This window comes from Bufo bufo, chromosome 9 (assembly GCF_905171765.1).
Source record: "Bufo bufo chromosome 9, aBufBuf1.1, whole genome shotgun sequence".
NCBI lineage: Eukaryota > Metazoa > Chordata > Amphibia > Anura > Bufonidae > Bufo > Bufo bufo.
The window spans coordinates 133,195,257-133,213,789 of record NC_053397.1 but is presented as its reverse complement, the minus strand read 5'-3'; the positions used below and the strand labels follow the sequence as shown (position 1 = coordinate 133,213,789).

The 18,533-nt window shown below is 43.8% G+C and overlaps 1 protein-coding gene across 3 annotated transcripts in view; it reads left to right on the top strand.

Moving 5' to 3' along the window:
• MYH9 (myosin heavy chain 9) overlaps positions 1-18,533 on the top strand; it is a 428,796-nt gene that overhangs the window by 239,833 nt on the left and 170,430 nt on the right. For all 3 annotated transcript variants that reach the window (XM_040407416.1, XM_040407417.1, XM_040407418.1), the window contains one exon: positions 2,252-2,423. In XM_040407416.1, coding sequence (XP_040263350.1) covers positions 2,252-2,423 — 172 coding nt within the window. The remainder of the gene's footprint in view (positions 1-2,251; positions 2,424-18,533) is intronic.

The following is an 18,533-nucleotide window of genomic DNA, read 5'->3' as shown; positions in this document are numbered from 1 at the left end:
AACATGGAAAGCCTTTGTTGAATTCGCATTAGACAATTGCAACAACAGCCAAAATCCCAATATTCCACTCATATTGGACTTTCTACAAGCAGGCCTTGATAAAGGGCTTAAACCAAGTACCCTGAAAGTGCAAGTCTCGGCATTGAGTAGCTTCTTAGAGGTAAGACTGGCAGATTTGCTGTTAAGCGGTTTATAAAAGGCGCATCCAGACTATGTCCGTTTGTACACTCCATTGTTCCACCATGGGACCTAAACCTGGTGTTGGAGGTCTTAATAGACACACCCTTTGAACCGATAGATGAAATCTCTCTCAATCTCTTAACTCTAAAAACCACCTTCTTACTGGCAATTACGTCAGCTAGAAGGGTAGGAGAAATTCAAGCCTTCTCCTGTAGGGCTCCTTACCTGACTGTATTAGAGGATAGTATTATTTTTAAACATACACCTGTGTTTCTTCCCAAGGTTGCCTCTAGATTTAATCGTCAGCAGGAAGTCTCTCTCCCATCGTTTTGTGAAAATCCATCATCCGATCGGGAGAGAAAATACCATAATTTGGACGTCAGAAGATGCCTACTAACTTACCTGGAGGTATCCAATGAATTCAGGCCCTCTGATCATCTCCTTCTGCAATATCTGGGTCAACACAAAGGATCAGCGGCAAGCAAAAGTACCATCACCAGATGGATAAGAAACACTATTGAGTTGTTATCAAAAGAACTTTACTCCCCCCTAAGGGGATAAAGGCGCATTATAACGGAGCAGTCTCAACCTCATGGGCTGAAAAGGCCTCTGCCTCGGTAGAGCAGATATGTAGAGCATCTACATGGGCAAATCTAAATACCTTTTTTAAACATTACAAGTTGGATGTACTTCTAAATCATGATTTATCATATGGCAGAAAAGTATTGTCTGCAATAGTCCCACCATAATAATTTTGTTTCTCTGCAAATCCTCTTGGAGTGCCGTTGTGGAGGAGCTAGGGAAAAGAAAAAATTACTCTTACCGGTTTTCCAATAGCCTCCAACAGCACTGGATTTCACTACCCATGTTAATTTTGGGATGTATTGTTATTGTACTGTTATAATTTTCAATAGAGGTCTTGCATTACAAAGAGTCCTATCTCATTAACTGAAGCAGGTAAGGGGAGGGCGCCTTTTAAACTTGTGCTTCTACGTTGTTTCCTGTCCTGGGAGACGGAGACTTCATCCTCCTGGAGTGCCATTGTGGAGGCTATTGGAAAACCCAATTACCGGTAAGAGTACTGTATTTTTTGCCCCATAAGACGCACTTCCCCCTTCCCCCCGCGTCTTATGGGGCGATTGCTGGAAATTTACATCGCAGTCTGCGATGTATTAGTGAGGAGGGACTGTAGTAGGCGGAGAGAGCGGTGGGGCCATGCAGGCACTGTACTTCTGCCCCGCAGCTCAGTATGTCCTGTATTATACGTAGTGTTAATCATCATATCTAAGCTGAATAATGATGCGCTCCCCATGTGTACTGTACTTACCGGTACATGTCACGCTCCTGTAGTAAGCACTAGCAGGCAGGCCGGGCGGCCGTGACTCACGGAGGTCATGTGCCTGCTCCGCCTACTTTATGAATGAAGTGGTATCTGGGGTCCCTGGCCTTGAAGCTCCGTAGATTTGTCCAGACATTGGTGAGGCCTATTGATCCAAAGACAAGGACCCAGGGAACAGCTCATGTCACTCTTGAGCGGTTTGACACAGACTGGGCTTCCATCATACAAATGTATAAGGAGGTGATTTGGTTATCCCGTCACACATGAAATATTATAGGGTGTGCACTTTCACTTCGGCTCATGTCTGGGTTTTGCAAGTAGCAGTAATTATTTCCATGTCAAAGTACACAACAAGTTATTACAATTTCATGGTTCCTACATAGGTCTCGTTCAGTTATTTTTCCATAGTTTCAGTTTGTTCTTCTGCTCTAGTACCAACTGATTTAGCTCAGTATTTGCAGGAGGCCTATAGCTGTAGGGGGAGCTATCACTTTTAGTTTCGCCTTCTAGTGGCAGCAGCTATACCCAAGGTAAAAACTGTCCCTTTAATGCACTGATGAATTTTACGGTAGGGAAGAAAAGCATTTTTAATGGTAGCCTATCAGCTTTATACAGCCCTTAATGAAAGTGACAGACCATCTCTCACTATCTTAAATTATAAATTTAATGGATTCCTTTAACAGTTTTTCTCTCCTGTTGCTGCTCACCTACTTTGGTTATATGTGCTTTCAGAGCGTCTGCGCCGTGAGGAGAAACAGCGGCAGGAGTTAGAGAAGACGCGTCGCAAGTTAGAGGGAGACTCCACAGACTTACATGATCAAATTGCAGAGCTGCAAGCACAAATCGCTGAATTAAAAATACAGCTAGCTAAAAAGGAAGAAGAATTACATGCTGCCCTTGCAAGGTTAGCAGTATTAGTAACAGAATAATGATAAACACTGATCAATCATTCTATAGTACTTTAAACTGAATCTTTTCTATTTGTATATTTTTCTTTGGTTTGTTGCTGTAAACACTACAGTTTATCATGTATAATTTATCAGACTGCTATTACTAACCATGGAAATTTTATGTTGCTAAGGTTCATCTAAAGAAATTGCTGATTTTCGCTAAAGTTGCTCTTAAAGAGTAACTAAACCTTTATCTAAACTTTTAATATGTTCTCCCTAATAAAACTATCTCTATACTTTATTTTTACTACACTTTTTCCTACCTAAAGCGCACCATTCAATGTGCACTTAGAACTCCTGTTCTCTGTACACCACTGAAGGCTCAGCGCAGTACAGAGTACACATTTTATCAATGGGGCCGCAGCAGTGCTGTGAGTACGTGCACATTGCAAAAGCGGACATGCAGTTCTCTTAGCAGAGCAGGCAAAAGCAGGAGCCCGCTTAGCTAATCCTGGCATAGTACATGGGTACAGAGTACCCATGTGCTTTGCCAAGCGATAGTAATAGTCCAAGGAGCACGGGCAGGAACTGCAATGTGCGATCCTGCCCATACTCGCAGCACTACTGCGGCCCCATTGATAGTGTGTTCTGTACTCCGCTGAGTGTACAGTGATGTACAGAGAACATAGTTTTAAGGGTACAGTGAATGGTGCGCTTTAGGTAGGAAAAAGTATAGTAAAATAGAAAATTCATTAACTATATTAGAAAGTTTTTTATTACGGAGAGCATGTTAAAAGTTTAATTACTATTAAGTTTCCACTTGTGTTACTAGAATACCCCCCCAAACTGCCAAATGTACAAGTAACCATAGAGCACCCACATTTCATTTGTGACCCTTAGTGGGTATACTTAAACAGAATCTGTCACAGGGAAGTTCCTTGTTAAACTAGGAACAATGGCTTGTAGGGCTAACTCAACTGAATGTAATCTTTCCCACAGTGTTCTGTTACTACTGGAAAAAGTACTTAATGCAAATGAGCCGTTGTGTGCACAGATAATGGGCCCAAGCCACTATGTGCATCTGTTTCCTCTGCCTGCCCTCGGTGCACTGAAAGGAGTTGTCTCACCTCCAACATATGCCACCAATGTCAGTTGCAGTTGTCCAGAAAGGCCCCTCTAAACCCCCCCCCCCCCCCCCGAAAGTGAAAGAGCACTTTGTGAGAATGCGGCCGCCCTACATTCATTTATATGGGTTTTTTGGTGTTGGCTCAGCTGTTTCCAGCAGTCCCATAGAGGTGAATGAAGGTGGGAAAGAATAAAAGTTGCATAGACGCTACATACAAAATTTTTAATAGCAGATATACCAATTATGTAGTACCACTACATAGAAACATAGAAACATAGAATGTGTCGGCAGATAAGAACCATTTGGCCCATCTAGTCTGCCCAATATACTGAATACTATGGATAGCCCCCAGCCCTATCTTATATGAAGGATGGCCTTGTGCCTATCCCATGCATGCTTAAACCCCTTCACTGTATTTGCAGCTACCACTTCTGCAGGAAGGCTATTCCATGCATCCACTACTCTCTCAGTAAAGTAATACTTCCTTATATTACTTTTAAACCTTTGCCCCTCTAATTTAAAACTATGTCCTCTTGTGGTAGTTTTTTTTTTTTTTTTGGGGACTAACTGGGTAGCTCAATACCTATGCCATATCCTAGGGTTGCCAAATTAATGGTCCCACAAGCAGCAGATGGACTTCCCCAAACTCCTTTATTACAGAGCGAACACTTGTCTCCTTCATGAGAAGTAAACATAATGAAAGTAACACAAACACCACATTTATTTATTTTAAGTAGAGAAGGGACACCACCAGGCCTGATTTTTCTTACATAATTTCCTCCAAAGTGGTAGAGGAAAATTGACTGCATGTGTACGATCGGCATATCCAAAGGACCACATGTTGCATATGCTTTCCGCCAGAAGTCCAGTACAAGTTGACAACTATTTTTGGCCCAAAAAAATTGAACAAAAAGGAATTGGTAAAGCAAAGCTTCAACTAATTTCCATTGGCTTTTAAACTATCAAGTGTTTCACCCTAGAACACAAATCAGTGAAACATATGCATTCAATTGTGGGGCGCAACAGCCAGAAATCCGGTGAACATCAATTATTGGTCCGAAGTTGAAAAAACAGAGGGAGCCGGGGAAAAAAATGAATTCTAGTGAGTTAATGGACTGTCAAGTGTGATTAACCCTGGAATACACCACAAATTAAAGTATAAATAAATGAATAAATCTATCATTGGCAACTGATACTTTGAAAACCGATGGTATGGGGTACAAAAACCATATACAATCGAGATCTAAAAATATATAAAAGTATGCTTGTGAAGTCCTGATATCAAAATATTAGGTGTATATGTAAACCTATATTATAAAATCCAAGTAGTATGGACTAACGTGTAGAAGTCCAGTCCAAACAGAATTAAATCTAAAAATTGCACATAATACTAGTGCCGATACAATATACAATGTGGGTCAGTAGAGCCCAATAAGCCTAAAGCAATAAAAATGAGTTGGATTACAAATACTAATAAAAAAATAAAAAATAAAGCAAAGGTCCATCTTATGGCTAATATACTCCAGTGACTCATTGAGACCAAAATTGGTAGTCTTTTAAAATGTCTTGATACACTATCTGTGTTTAACTTTGTTTTTGTTGGTGATTTAGACTTTCCTTGAGGGTCTTTGTTGTACTTCCTATATGCTGGAGGCCACAAGGCCTCCAGTATATAGGTAACAACCTGTAACCCTATCCCATATGTTGTTGAATGGGGATAACTCCCTTACTATTTGTCACTATCACTCTCTGAATATCGTGTTTTGAAATTGTTCCATCCATAGTGACACACTTATACAGCACAATTGTCAGGAAGGATCATATCTAGGAATGGCCTATTAACTATAATGGGCATCAGCGGAGGTCTGCAACCCAGCTTCAGTGCCAACACCCAATTCAAATTCCTAATTTAAAATGTTTTTCAATATGCAGATGGGAATGCCACACTAATTCGGTGAAGTCTTTCATGACACGTAGCCAATACATTTTAATGCTGTATGGAACGAACTGACTTCGGGTCTATGATCTAAAGCTCAATTTGCTCAAGCTTAGTTACAATGCCTGAACCTGTGCTGCGCGTGTTCTCTAGTGAAGACCAGAGGAGGAAGTTCATTGGTGGACATTACTGCAGTGATCTCGACTGCTAGATAGTACAGGAAGACTGCATTAAAGGTTTTGTTCAGGAATACGTAATTTTTCAACAAAGCCTGCCTCTATGAGAAAAATCGTAATTGCCTAATCCCGTTGATCTGGTCCTGCATGCCTTCTCCTGTGTCTCCTTTTTGGTCCACTGCTTCTTTTATTAGTCTCCAGCTGGGACATGATCTGCTTCACTGCAACCAATAAGTGGCTTCAGTTAAGATCTCTTGTGGACTCTAGTCATTGGCTGCAGCAGAGCAGATGGGCATGCTTATGCAGGAGAGAAAGTAAGCAAGCTGCAGACTGGAAGATGGACACACAGGAGAGCTGCAGGCAAGTATAAATCTTTCCATAGAGCAGGCAGGCTCCTGTGAAGTTATTCACGGACAACCCTGAGCACTGAATATACCCCGTTTCCCTGAAAATAAGACGTCCCCCAAAAATAAGACCTACCTCTAGTTTTGCCTATCGCTGTAATATAAGGCATCCCCCCGAAAATAAGGCCTCCCTGATAATAAAGCATCCCCCGAAAATAAGGCCTCCCCGATTATAAAGCATCGGCCGGACATAATGCCTCCCCGATTATAAAGCAAGCCACCCCAGAATGTAAGGAGCTCACTGATTGGCCGCAGCCGCCGCCAGGACAAGCTGCCGCCTTCTTCCGCTCGCAGCTCGCTCTGCCCTGATGGAGTCTCACAACTTACCTGGCACGGACACACAGGGGATGGGGTGACAGGTAGGGGGGGAATATCTGATGGAAGGTAGGGGATGTCTGGTGAAGATGGGGGAGGGAGACTAAAAACGGTAATTAAAATGACACAGGGTGATCAGAGGGGGGAATCAAAATGACACAGGGGAATCAAAATGACACAGGGGTATCAGGGTGGGGAGGGGGATAATTTAAAATGGCACAGGGGGATCAGAGGGGGGAATCAAAATGACACAGGAGGATCAGAAGGGGGTACTAAAATGCTATAGTAATCCCCCACCTCTGATTCTCCTGTACCATTTTGATTCCCCCTTCTGATCCCCCTGTGTCATTTTAAGTGATCCCCCTCCCCACCCTGATTTCCTTTTTTTTTTGTTCAACAATAAATGTGTACCATATTTTTCTTCATGGAAAAATAAGACCTAGCGATTCTTTGGGAGCAAAAATTAATATAAGACAGTCTTATTTTCGGGGAAACAGGGGTAGCAGCTACACTTTACAGTTTGTTTTTATTCCTATTTAGACTTGCGCATGATTCTCCATTCCCTTACGTCCTACCAGCAGCACAGATGGGGTTAACTACCCCCCGTGGACTGGTAGGACCGGCGGGATTTTAATGAGCCCAAGAACCAATAATAAAGATTTACACCCCTACAAAAGGAGGGGACACCCCCCAGCCCATTGTGTTCTTTTCTGTCCTCCGGACAGGTGGACTGGCGGTACCCCTCAGTTTTAGGGGAAGTATTTATCTTTTGTGCTGACGTTTTTTTTCCAAAATCCACCTCCAATTTCTGCTGTATTTTTTTATTTTATTTTACCCCTCTTGTGGGGGTTGTTTTGTCCTGCTTACCTCCCCTCTCCTCTTTGTCGCCCGGCGTTTCACCGCGTCTCCGATGGGCGTCTGAAGTGACGTCGGTCTTTTCCCGGTGTTGCTTCTGGTTCTCGAGGGAGAGAGAGAAAAGTATTTCTCAGCCTTAACTTAGGTTTTTTTTAGTGGAAAAATTCAATCTTACGATTTGATCCACCTGGGGGTGGGAGCTCCGCCCTGTGGGCGGTGCCCTCCCTATTTAAAGCTCCTTCTGTCTCTCATTCTTTCTCTGGCAGCACACGCTTTCTGAGCTAGCTCCCAGAGCCCATTAGTACTTGGTACTTTCTCTATTTGTGCAGTTATTTGTTGCGGTCTTGCTACTATGCTACTTTGGTGGGCCTCTGCTTATGCTTCAACTGATGGTTTCAATTTGTTCAGAATTAATTCTTTCTTTTTTTTCAGCGATGGCTTCCCCTAAGGACCCTGAGACCCGTAAAGCTGCCTCAAAGAGGAAGCACTTGTCCTGCTTTGATTGCAGTACACTGCTGGATGACAATTTTCCCTACTCAAGGTGCGAGGCGTGCCGTAGATCACAGTCTGCTACGGAACCCACCATGCAAGAGATATATGCGTCGGTCAAGGGATATGTGGATGAATCCATCAAGGGCGTAATCAACCTGCTGGACGAGAGGCTTCCTACCTCTACTCAAGCCCCTATGGAGACCTCTGCGCCCGTGGAGAGGCTCGCTGCAATTTCTCTAGGCTCCACCTCTTCGGACTAAGAAGAGCTAACTTCCTGTTTTTTCCCACCAGAAAAGACCCAGAAATTGCTAAAGTCCATCAGGTCGGACCATTATGTTGACACCGGGGAGTCCTCCGTTCCCGCCGGTCGGGCACAGCGTGTCTTTAAGGCGGATGAGACCCTCTTTTCCGTTATGAGAATGGAATGGAAGAAGCCTGAAAACGGCCATGTCCTGACAAAAAAAATTCAGGACCATGTTTCCCATGGCAAACTCCTTGGTGGAATCGTGGGGTTCCATTCCCAAGGTGGACATGGCTATTGCCAAACTGTCCAGACGCACTCTGGTGCCAGTAGACGATGGGTCTAGTCTGCAAGACCCCCTTGACAGGAGGGCAGAGTGCACTCTGAGGCGAGGTTATTAGGCTGCTGCAGCCTCTGCCTCTACCGCTATTGCGTCTACGGAAGTCTCTTCTTTCCTGCGCTCCCGTCTCAACCAGATACAGACGGATGTGGACCAGAGTGTGTCCCGGGACGATATCCTGGCCGCGTTTAAGACCGTTAATTTAGCCACGGACTTTCTGTGCGATACTGCACAGTTGCAGCTGAAGCTGTCAGCCAAGTCGATGGCCTTCGTTTCCGCAGCCCGCAGGCCCTTATGGCTTAAGCCATGGGTCGCGGATAATGCGTCCAAATACAATCCATGTGGTTTGCCTTTTGAGCCTGACCGCCTGTTCGGCGCTCAACTGGATAAAATTATGGAAGATCTCTCTAACAAAAAGGGGAAGAGTCTTCCCCAGCAGCCCTTTCGGGGTCGGCCCAGACAGGAGCGTGGCGGTAGATCCGGCCAACAGTCTAGGTCACGTAGAGACTGGGGGGCGCAGCGAAAATTTTCGAAGTGCCCTCGCAGAGGAGCTAAGGAGGCTAAGCCCTCCTGACTATGGGCCTCTCGCAGGCTCTCTGTTAACCCCCGTTACTCCTGCCATCCTTCCCGAAAATTTTCCCATTCCTTGTCCCCTGGTGCCCGTCGGGGGGCGTCTCGCCCAGTTCAAGGATGTCTGGGCTCAGGAGATTCCGGACCCTTGGGTCCTAAAAGTCATTTCCGAGGGCTACTTAATAAACCAAGTCGCCTTCTCCGGACAGATTTATTGTCAATCAGCGCCTCCTGCCTGCCAAACAGGCAGTCTTGGAGGCCCATATTCAGGACTATATCCTCAAGGGCGCTCTGAAGAATATTCCGGCAGGAGAACGGGGCTTAGGGATCTATTCTCCGGTTTTTCTAGTTCCCAAGAAATCCGGAAACCTCCGGATGATTATCGATTTGAGATTTTTCAATCGATTTATAAGGAAGGTTAAGTTGTGTATGGAAACTATCAAGTCAGTCATCCACGTCCTCAACCCCAGGGACGTGATGGCTAACCTGGACCTCAAGGATGCCTATCTAAACATCCCCATCCATCCATGCCTTACCCTTTGGGATTTCCTCTGCTCTGATCACCTTCACCAAGGTGGTGGTTTCGGTGGTGGCAGCTTTGAGGCTTCAAGGACTGACTGTAATTCCTTATCTGGACGATTGGCTCTTAATAGCCTCCTCGGTTCCAGTTCTTTCCTGCCATCTTCGTGTAGCGATCTCTTTTCTGCTCCGCCTAGGGTGGATCATCAACTGGCAGAAGTCGAATGTGAGCCCGTCGACTTCAGTAACCTATCTAGGCTTCATAGTAGACTCAGTTGGGATGTCACTCCAGTTGACTCCAGAAAGAAGGACTCTGATTGATTCGGGACCTGGCAAGGTTCCTATTTATTCCTTGTCGAGTCTCTATCAGGACTCTCATGAAGATGTTGGGGCTCATGTCAGCAGCTGCGGATGCAGTCCCTTGGGCTTTGTGGCACCTCCGCCCCCTTCAGTCGGAGGTCCTTGCCAAGTGCGATGGCAGCCCCGCCGGGCTAAACTCCCTGTGCTCCCTGTCTCTTGTCAAACTCGAACCTCCCTGAGAGTCTATAACCCAGCCATTCTAGGTCATAGACTACGGATGCGTCCCAAGTAGGCTGGGGCGCTCACCTAGACGATTCCCCTGTCCAAGGGACTTGGTTTCCTCAGGAGCGGCTACTTTCTTCCAATATCTGAGATTCGGGCCATCCGGCTAGCCCTCCTTCACTTTGCCCCCCGAATTCGGGGCAGGGTGGTGAGAGTGCAGTCAGACAACATGACTGTGGACCTGTACATCAACAAGCAGGGAGGCACAAGATCTCTACCCCTCCTTTCAGAGATCGGGGTAATTCTTCGGTGGGCAGAGTTGAACCTTTCCCACCTGTATGCCATCCACATCCGTGGTTCCTGCAACCTAATTGCGGATCGTCTGAGTCGCGGTCTGCCGACAATGGAATGGTCCCTGCATCCGGAGATTTTCAGGCAGATAATCCTCAGGTGGGGGTTGCCAGAAGTAGACCTCATGGCAACAAGGTTCAATGCCAAGGTGGAGAGGTTCTGCTCCCTTTACAGGGAGGACAACCCCCTGGCGATAGATGCTCTGTCGATACCATGGAGGTTCAGGCTGGCTTACATCTTCCCTCCTTTTTCCATGATACCGAGGGTATTGATGAAAATCCGTCAGGATCAGGCCACGGTGATTGCCATCATACCGTTTTTGCCTAAGAGATCCTGGTTTACCCAGCTCATTCACATGAGTCGGGGACATTATTGGAGGCTCCCCCCACGACAGACCCTGGTGTCATGGAACACTCACCTCTGTCCAGATCTGCACAGGTTTAACCTGACAGCCTGGAGGTTGACCAGTCCCTTCGCAGAATAGAAGGGCTTTCAGAGTCTGTCCTGAGAACGTTATCACATTCAAGAGCAGAATCTACTAGGAAAGCCTACTCCAGAATTATGAAGATTTTTTTTTCGTCATGGTGTGCTTCTAAGCAGGTGGCGTCTGCAGATCCGCCCCTCTCTGCGATTCTTCAATTTCTACAGGATGGCCTAGACAGAGGCCTTGCTCCATCTACGCTGAGGGTCCAGATTTCTGCCATCTCGGCCTGTCTCAACAGACCCTATTCTCGGGACCCACTCGTCAAACGCTTCCTTAAAGCAGCCGAAAGGATGAAGCCTACAGTACTGAAGCCCATCCCTCAGTGGGACTTGTCAGTCGTGCTCAAGGGTCTAGCATCTCCCCACTTCGAGCCTTTGGAGGAGGTGGATTTCAAGTTCATGACTCTGAAGTTAGTCTTCCTACTGGCAGTATCTTCGGCCAAGAGAATCTCAGAACTTCAAGCCTTCTCGGCCTTAGAACCCTATACTATTTTTCTTCAAGACCGGGTTCTCCTGAGATTCCTTCCATATTTCAGGCCTAAGGTCCCTTCATTTCACAACATCAATCAGGTGATTTCTTTACCAGTTTTACTTTCTCCTTCTACCTCCTCCAGGGATCCTGTCAAGCATCCGTTGGATATCTCGAGGTGCCTCCAGATCTATCTGGATTGATCCAATGAGTTCAGGATAGATGAGAATCTCTTTACCCTGTTTGCCGGTAAGTCTAAAGGCGTCGATTGGTCGCTGGATTAAGGAGGCCATCAGAGAATCTTTGGTCTCCCAGGCTTTAGATCCTTCAGAGTTTGTGAAGGCCCATTCAACTAGGGTCATTTCCACTTCTTTCGCTGAAAGAAGCCTCCTTCCTCTGGAGATGATTTGTAAAGCTGCCTCCTGGAGCTCTGAATCCACTTTCATCTCCCACTACAGACTAGACGCCAGGGTAGCTGCGTTTTAGGCCTTTGGGCAGACTATTCTTAGCTCTGCTAGGCATGAATGCCCTCCCTAGGGGTTCTTCTTGCTATCTCCCCATCTGTGCTGCTGGTAGGACGTAAGGGAATCGTTAATTTCTAACGATAATTTGTTTTCCCTTAGTCCTAACAGCAGCACACAAATATCCCACCCTAGTAAGGTTTTTCTTGCTATAGACACAATGGGCTGGGGGGTGTCCCCTCTTTTTGTAGGGGTGTAAATCTTTATTATTGGTTCTTGGGCTCATTAAAATTCCCACGGTCCTACCAGTCCACGGGGGGTAGTTAACCTGTGCTGCTGTTAGGACTAAGGGAAAACAAATTATCGTTAGAAATTAACGATTTCCAGTGCCTACATACCATATTTTTAATCCTAAAATACACACCTAGGTTTTAAAGATGGGGAGAATATTTTGCATCAGACCTCGGATCAGACCACCAATGTTAATCGGACCTCACACCAGGAAAAAAAAAATAATCGGCTCTCCTCCTCTTTCGGCTGCCACTTCTGAGATCTAGCATTTGAACTGCCGCTCTGTGCTGTGACCCGGCGTCTGAGCAGAGTATAGAGCCAGCTTATGGAGTGTTAATATTCAAAAGTACGTCTTATAGGGTGAAAAATATGGTTTATATTTTCTGTGTATTAATTCATACTTTCTTTCAATTACGTGTATAAGTGTTTTCCACTTATTAAAGCCACAGGCTCTGGTTCACCATGCATTCACTCCAGAATTCTGGCTTCAAAAAGGTTCAGTGGTGCTTTTGATTTATTTGTGCAAAAATATTCAGTTTTGAAATATGGGTGGGAAATGGGCATGGCTAGCTATAATCGTTCACTTACCCCAAAAAACTGAATTAAATGTGATCAAAAAAAATCACACTCCAAAATGTTATCAATAAAAAAGATTGTCCCGCAAAAAATGAGCTCCTACTCAGCTCAATAGACATAATTAGAAACCATTTTGGGGATCAGAATATGGTGATGTGAAAAAAATACATTTAGCTTTTTTTCAGTATTATCCCCTTAATGCAAAACGCTGTGCATGTACGGCGTGGGATGCATTGCCAGAATGCATTCAGCCGTACATGCACGGCGGCTGATCGGGTGGGCACCAGAGCACTGCGCGCCCGATCATTGCAGGGGTCCGGCAGTCCCCTGCCATATCCGCCGACATTGCTGTTTACAGAGATGCAGGCGAATTAACCCCTTCTATGCCGCGGTCCACGCTGACCGCGACACAGAAGTTATTTCTGGTGGGTGAAGAAGTGCATAGAGTCCCTTTGCTGCTGTGGTGGGGACTCTGTGTCAGAAGGCAGCCCGATGCCGTGCAGAGGCTGCCCAATGCCTTGCACGGCATCCGGACCTGCCTTCTATGGGTGCTGAGGAGATCCAGCTTCAGGCTGGGTCTCCTAGGCAACCTGTTAGTGTATGATTGTCATACACTAACCAGCAATGCATTACAATACAGATGTATTGTAATACATTGCAAAGGGGATCAGACCCCCAAAAGTTGAAGTCCCAGAGTTAGACAGAAATAAAAAAAATAATAATAAAAAAAAGTTTCAAGTAAAAAAAACGCCCCTTTCCCTTGATGTTATAATAAAAAATAGAAAAGGAAGCAAAAACGAACATATTGGGTATCGCCGCGTCCGTAACGACCGGCTCTATAAATATATCACATGATCCACCCCGTCCGATAGACACCATAAAAAATAAAAACTGTCAAGTCACCTTACATCACTAAAAGTGCAACACCAAGCGATCAAAAAGGCGTATGCCCCCCCAAAATAGTACCAATCTAACGGTCACCTCATCCTGCAAAAAATGAGCCCCTACATAGGACAATCGCCCAAAAAATAAACTATGGAGACACTAAAACATTTTTATTTTTTTATTTGTTTCAAAAATGCTTTTATTGTGTTAAATGTAATAAGACATATTGGGTATCGGCGCGTCCGTAACAACCTGCTCTATAAAAAAAATACCACATGACCTAACCCCTCAGGTGAACACCGTAAAAAGTGTCAAAAAAGCTATTTCTTTTTGTCACCTTACATCACAAAAAGTGTAATGGCAAGCGATCAAAAAGTCATATGCCACCCAAAATTGTACCAATCAGTCATCTCATACTGAAAAAAATGAGCCCCAACATAAGACAGTCGCCCCAAAAAATAAAACTATGGCTTTCAGAATATGGAGACACAAAAAAAAAAAATTTTTGCAAAAATACTTTATGTAAAACTGAAACAAACTACCAATATTTGGTATTGTCATGTCCGTAACAACCTGCTCTATAAAAATAGCTAATGATCTAACCTGTCAGATGAACATTGTAAATAACAAAACCTAAAATCAGTGACAAAACAGCTATTTTTTTTTTTTTACCTTGCCTTACAAAAAGTGTAATACAGTGTAATCATCTGTACCCTAAAATAGTACCAACAAAACTGCCACCTTATCCCGTAGTTTCCAAAATGGGGTCACTTTTTTATCGTTTCTACTCTAGGGGTGCATCAGGGGGTCTTCAAGAGATTCTGCCACCCCATTTTAGCCTATAGAACTGCGGACATGCACGGCTAGATCACCACTAGAATGTCCGCAATATACTTGTCCCATATCTGTGTGGTTTTATTGTGTTTAAAAAATGATTTTATAGATATGTAAATGAGCCTGGTAAGCCCAAGGGGCTGTACTAATCTTCTTGGAGCCCAGCACCGCCTGCGTTCTCCGAATCTCCTCCTTGCTCACAAAGTTGTATCGCCGTAATTTTGCGATGTGTGAGCTCGCTCTCACACGCTGTTCCTTCCCTGAGGCTGATGCCAGCACAGGGAAGGAACACTATGCCGGCACTGCACGAGCTCGTGCATCGAGATATTACGGCGATCTGTGAGCAAGGAGGAGATTCGGAGGACGCAGGCGTGCTGGGCTCCAGAACTGTTAGTACAGCTTCTTACCAGGCTCATTTACATATCTATAAAAAAAAATTGAACACAAACCACACAGAGCTATGGGACAAGTGTATTGTGGACATGCTAGTGGCGATCTAGCCGTGCATGTCTGCAGCTCTATAGGCTAAAACGAGGTGACAGAATCCCTTTAAAATGTCACATGGCAAGTAAAAATTATCCAAGTGAAATCTGCCCTTAAAAACCATATGGCGTTCCTTTCTTTCTGCACCCTGCTGTGTGCCCGTACAGCAGTTTACGACCACATATGGGGTGTTTCTGTAAACTATAGAATCGGGGCAATAAAATAGTTTTGTTTGGCTGTTAACCTTTGCTTTGTTAGCGGGAAAAAAAATGATTTAAAATGGAAAATCTGCCAAAAAAGTGAAATTCTGAAATTTCATCTCCATTAATTCTTGTGGAACACCTAAAGGGTTAACATTTGTAAAATCTATTTTGAATACCTCGAGGGGTGTAGTTTCTAAAATGGGTGGTTTCTATTATGTAAGCCTCACAAAGTGACTTCAGACCTGAACTGGTCCTTTAAAAAGTAGGTTTTGGAAATTTTCTGAAAAATTTCAAGATTTACTTCTAACGTCCCCAAAAAATAAAATGGCATTCACAAAATGACCCAAACATGAAGTAGACATATCAGAAATGTAAAGTAATAACTATTATGAGGTATCACTATCTATTTTAAAAGCTGAGAAATAGAAATTTGGAAAGTTGTAAATTCAATTTTTTTTTTGTAACTTTTCAATTTTTTTTAATAAAGAGATTTTAATTCAAATTTTACCACTGTCATGAAGTACAATATGTGACAAGAAAACAATCTCAGAATGGCTTGGATAAGTAAAAGCGTTTTAAAGTCCTCACTAGGGGTGAGCGGTATAGACTATATGCGATATAAACTATATAAATTTGGCCAACGATAGAGATTTTGTTTCTATGGTGTTAGAACATGGCATGCGCCGCTCTCGGCGTGCACCAAGTGATCCTGTGTCAGCACAGTGGAGAAGTAGGGAGTCTCTCCCTCCCCTCTGTGTCGGCTGCCGCTGACCACCTATGAGAACAGAGTAGGAGGGGAGGGGCTGTGGCCACCGTGCCACCAATGAATTCCTGAATACAAACGTAGCCTGCGTGTGCCAGCCATATCCCATACCCGGCCTCTGACTGCACGCTGAAATCCTCCTCAATTAACCCCTCAGGTTTTGAGAGGTTAATTTCGTTGATTTGCAGCGCGCAGTCATAGAGGCCGGGTATGGAATATGGCCGGCACACGCAGGCTACGCTTGTATTCAGGCATAACTATATTTATTGGTGGAGCAGTGGCCACAGGATCCCCCTTCCTCACCCATTGGTGGTGCAGTGGCCGCTTCTGATTGGAGCCCCAGCAGTGTAATTGCGGGGCTCCAATCGGTTACCATGGCAGCCAGGATGCTACTGAAGCCCTGGCTGCCAAGGGAAACTCCCTGCTGCTGTGTGCACTATGCACAGGGCAGCAGGCAGAGTGTAAAGTCCTATTCACCCTAATGGAGCTCTATTAGGGTTAAATTAGGGTTAATATGATAAGGGTTCTAGCCCCTAAGGAGGCTAATGGTTATTAAATAAAAAGTAAAAAAATTAAATACAATTTTAACCCCCCCCCCCCCTTAATATAGAAAATAATATATTGCAATATATATCGTATATTGCACATGCTTCAAATTATATCGCAATATAGATTTTAGGCCATATCGCACATAAAGTGACACATGTCAGATTTGCAAAAAATCAGTCTGGTCCTTAACCCCTTAAGGACTCAGCCCTATTTCACCTTAAGGACTTGGCCATTCTTTGCAAATCTGACCAGTGTCACTTTAAGTGCTCATAACTTTAAAACGCTTTGACTTACCCAGGCCGTTCTGAGATTGTTTTTTCGTCACATATTGTACTTCATGACACTGCTAAAATTGGGTCAAAAAAGTTAATTTTTTTGCATAAAAAAATACAATTTTTACCGTAAATTTTGAAAAATTAGCAAATTTCAAAGTTTCAGTTTCTCTACCTCTGTAATACATAGTAATACCCCCAAAAATTGTGATGACTTTACATTCCCCATATGTCTACTTCATGTTTGTAGCATTTTGGGAATGATATTTTATTTTTTAGGGATGTTACAAGGCTTAGAAGTTTAGAAGCAAATTTTGAAATTTTCACAAATCTTCAAAATCCCACTTTTTATGGACCAGTTCAGGTTTGAAGTCATATTGTGAGGCTTAGATAATAGAAACCTCCCCATTCTATAAACTACACCCCTCAAGGTATTCAAAACAGTTTTTTCAAACTGTATTAACCCTTTAGGTCTTCCACAAGAGTTAATGGCAGATTGAGAAACAATTTAGAAATTTCTATTTTTTGGAAAATTTTCCAATATAATCAATTTTTTCCAGGAGTAAAACAAGGGTTAACTGCCAAACAAAACTCAAAATGGGTTGCCCTGATTCTGTAGTTTGCAGAAACGCCCCATATGTGGTCGTAAACTACTGTTTGGCCAAACGGGAGCACATAGAAGGAGGGGAACACCATATGGGTTTTGGAAGGCAGATTTTGCAGGACTGGTTTTGTTTATACCATGTCCCATTTGAAGCCCCCTGTTGCACCCCTAGAATAGAAATTTCAAAAAAGTGACTCCATCTAAGAAAGTACACCCCTCAAGGTACTTAAAACTGGGTTTACAAACTTTGTTAACCCTTTAGGTGTTCCACAAGAGTTATTGACAGATGGAGAAACAATTTAGAAATTTCTATTTTTTGGAAAATTTTCCAATATAATCAATTTATTCCAGGAGTAAAACAAGGGTTAACTGCCAAACAAAACTTAAAATGTGTTGCCCTGATTCTGTAGTTTGCAGAAACACCCCATATGTGGTCGTAAACTACTATTTGGCTAAACGGCAGGACATAGAAGAAGGGGAACGTCATATGGTTTTTGGAAGGCAGATTTTGCTGGACTGGTTTATTTACACCATGTACCCTTTCAAGCCCCCTGATGCACCCCTAGAGTAGAAACTCCATAAAAGTGACCCCATCTAGGAAACTACGGGATAAGGTGGTTGTTGTTTTGGGACTATTTTAGGGGTAAATATGATTTTTGGTTGCTCTATATTACTCTTTTTTGAGGCAATGTAACAAAAAAAATAAAAAATTTTTACATTGTTTCTACATTCGCTATTTAGTTTTGTGGAACACCTAAAGGGTTAACATAGTTTGTAAAGTAACTTTTGAATACCTTGAGGGGTGTAGTTTCTTAGATGGGGTCACTTTTTTGGAGTTTCTAGTCTAGGCTACATCAGGGGGGGGCTTCTAATGGGACATGGTGTCAAAAAAAAAAACTGTCCATCAAAATCTGCCTTCCAGAAACCGTATGGAGTTCCCTTCGTTCTATGCCCTGCCGTGCGGCTATATAGCAATTTACGACCACATATGGGGTGTTTCTGCAAACTACAGAATCAGGGCCATAAATATTGAGTTTTGTTTGGCTGTTAACCCTTGCTTTATTACCGGCAAAAAGGATTCAAATGGAAATTTTGCCCAAAAATGGGTGTTTTGGCACCGTTTTTATTTTATATTTTTAACACCGTTCATCCGAGGCGTTTGGTCAAAAGTTATTTTTATAGCGACGACTTTTACGCACGCGACGATGCCCAATATGTATGGCTCTCAGACTTTGGAGACACTAAGCAGGCATCCTAAAAACTGCGGCCCTCCAGATGTTGTAAAACTACAATTCCCACCATGCCCTGCTGATGGCTGTAGGTTGTCTGGGCATGCTGGGAGTTATAGTTTTACAACATCTGGAGGGCCGCAGTTTGAGGATGCCTGCTCTAAAACTAATATTT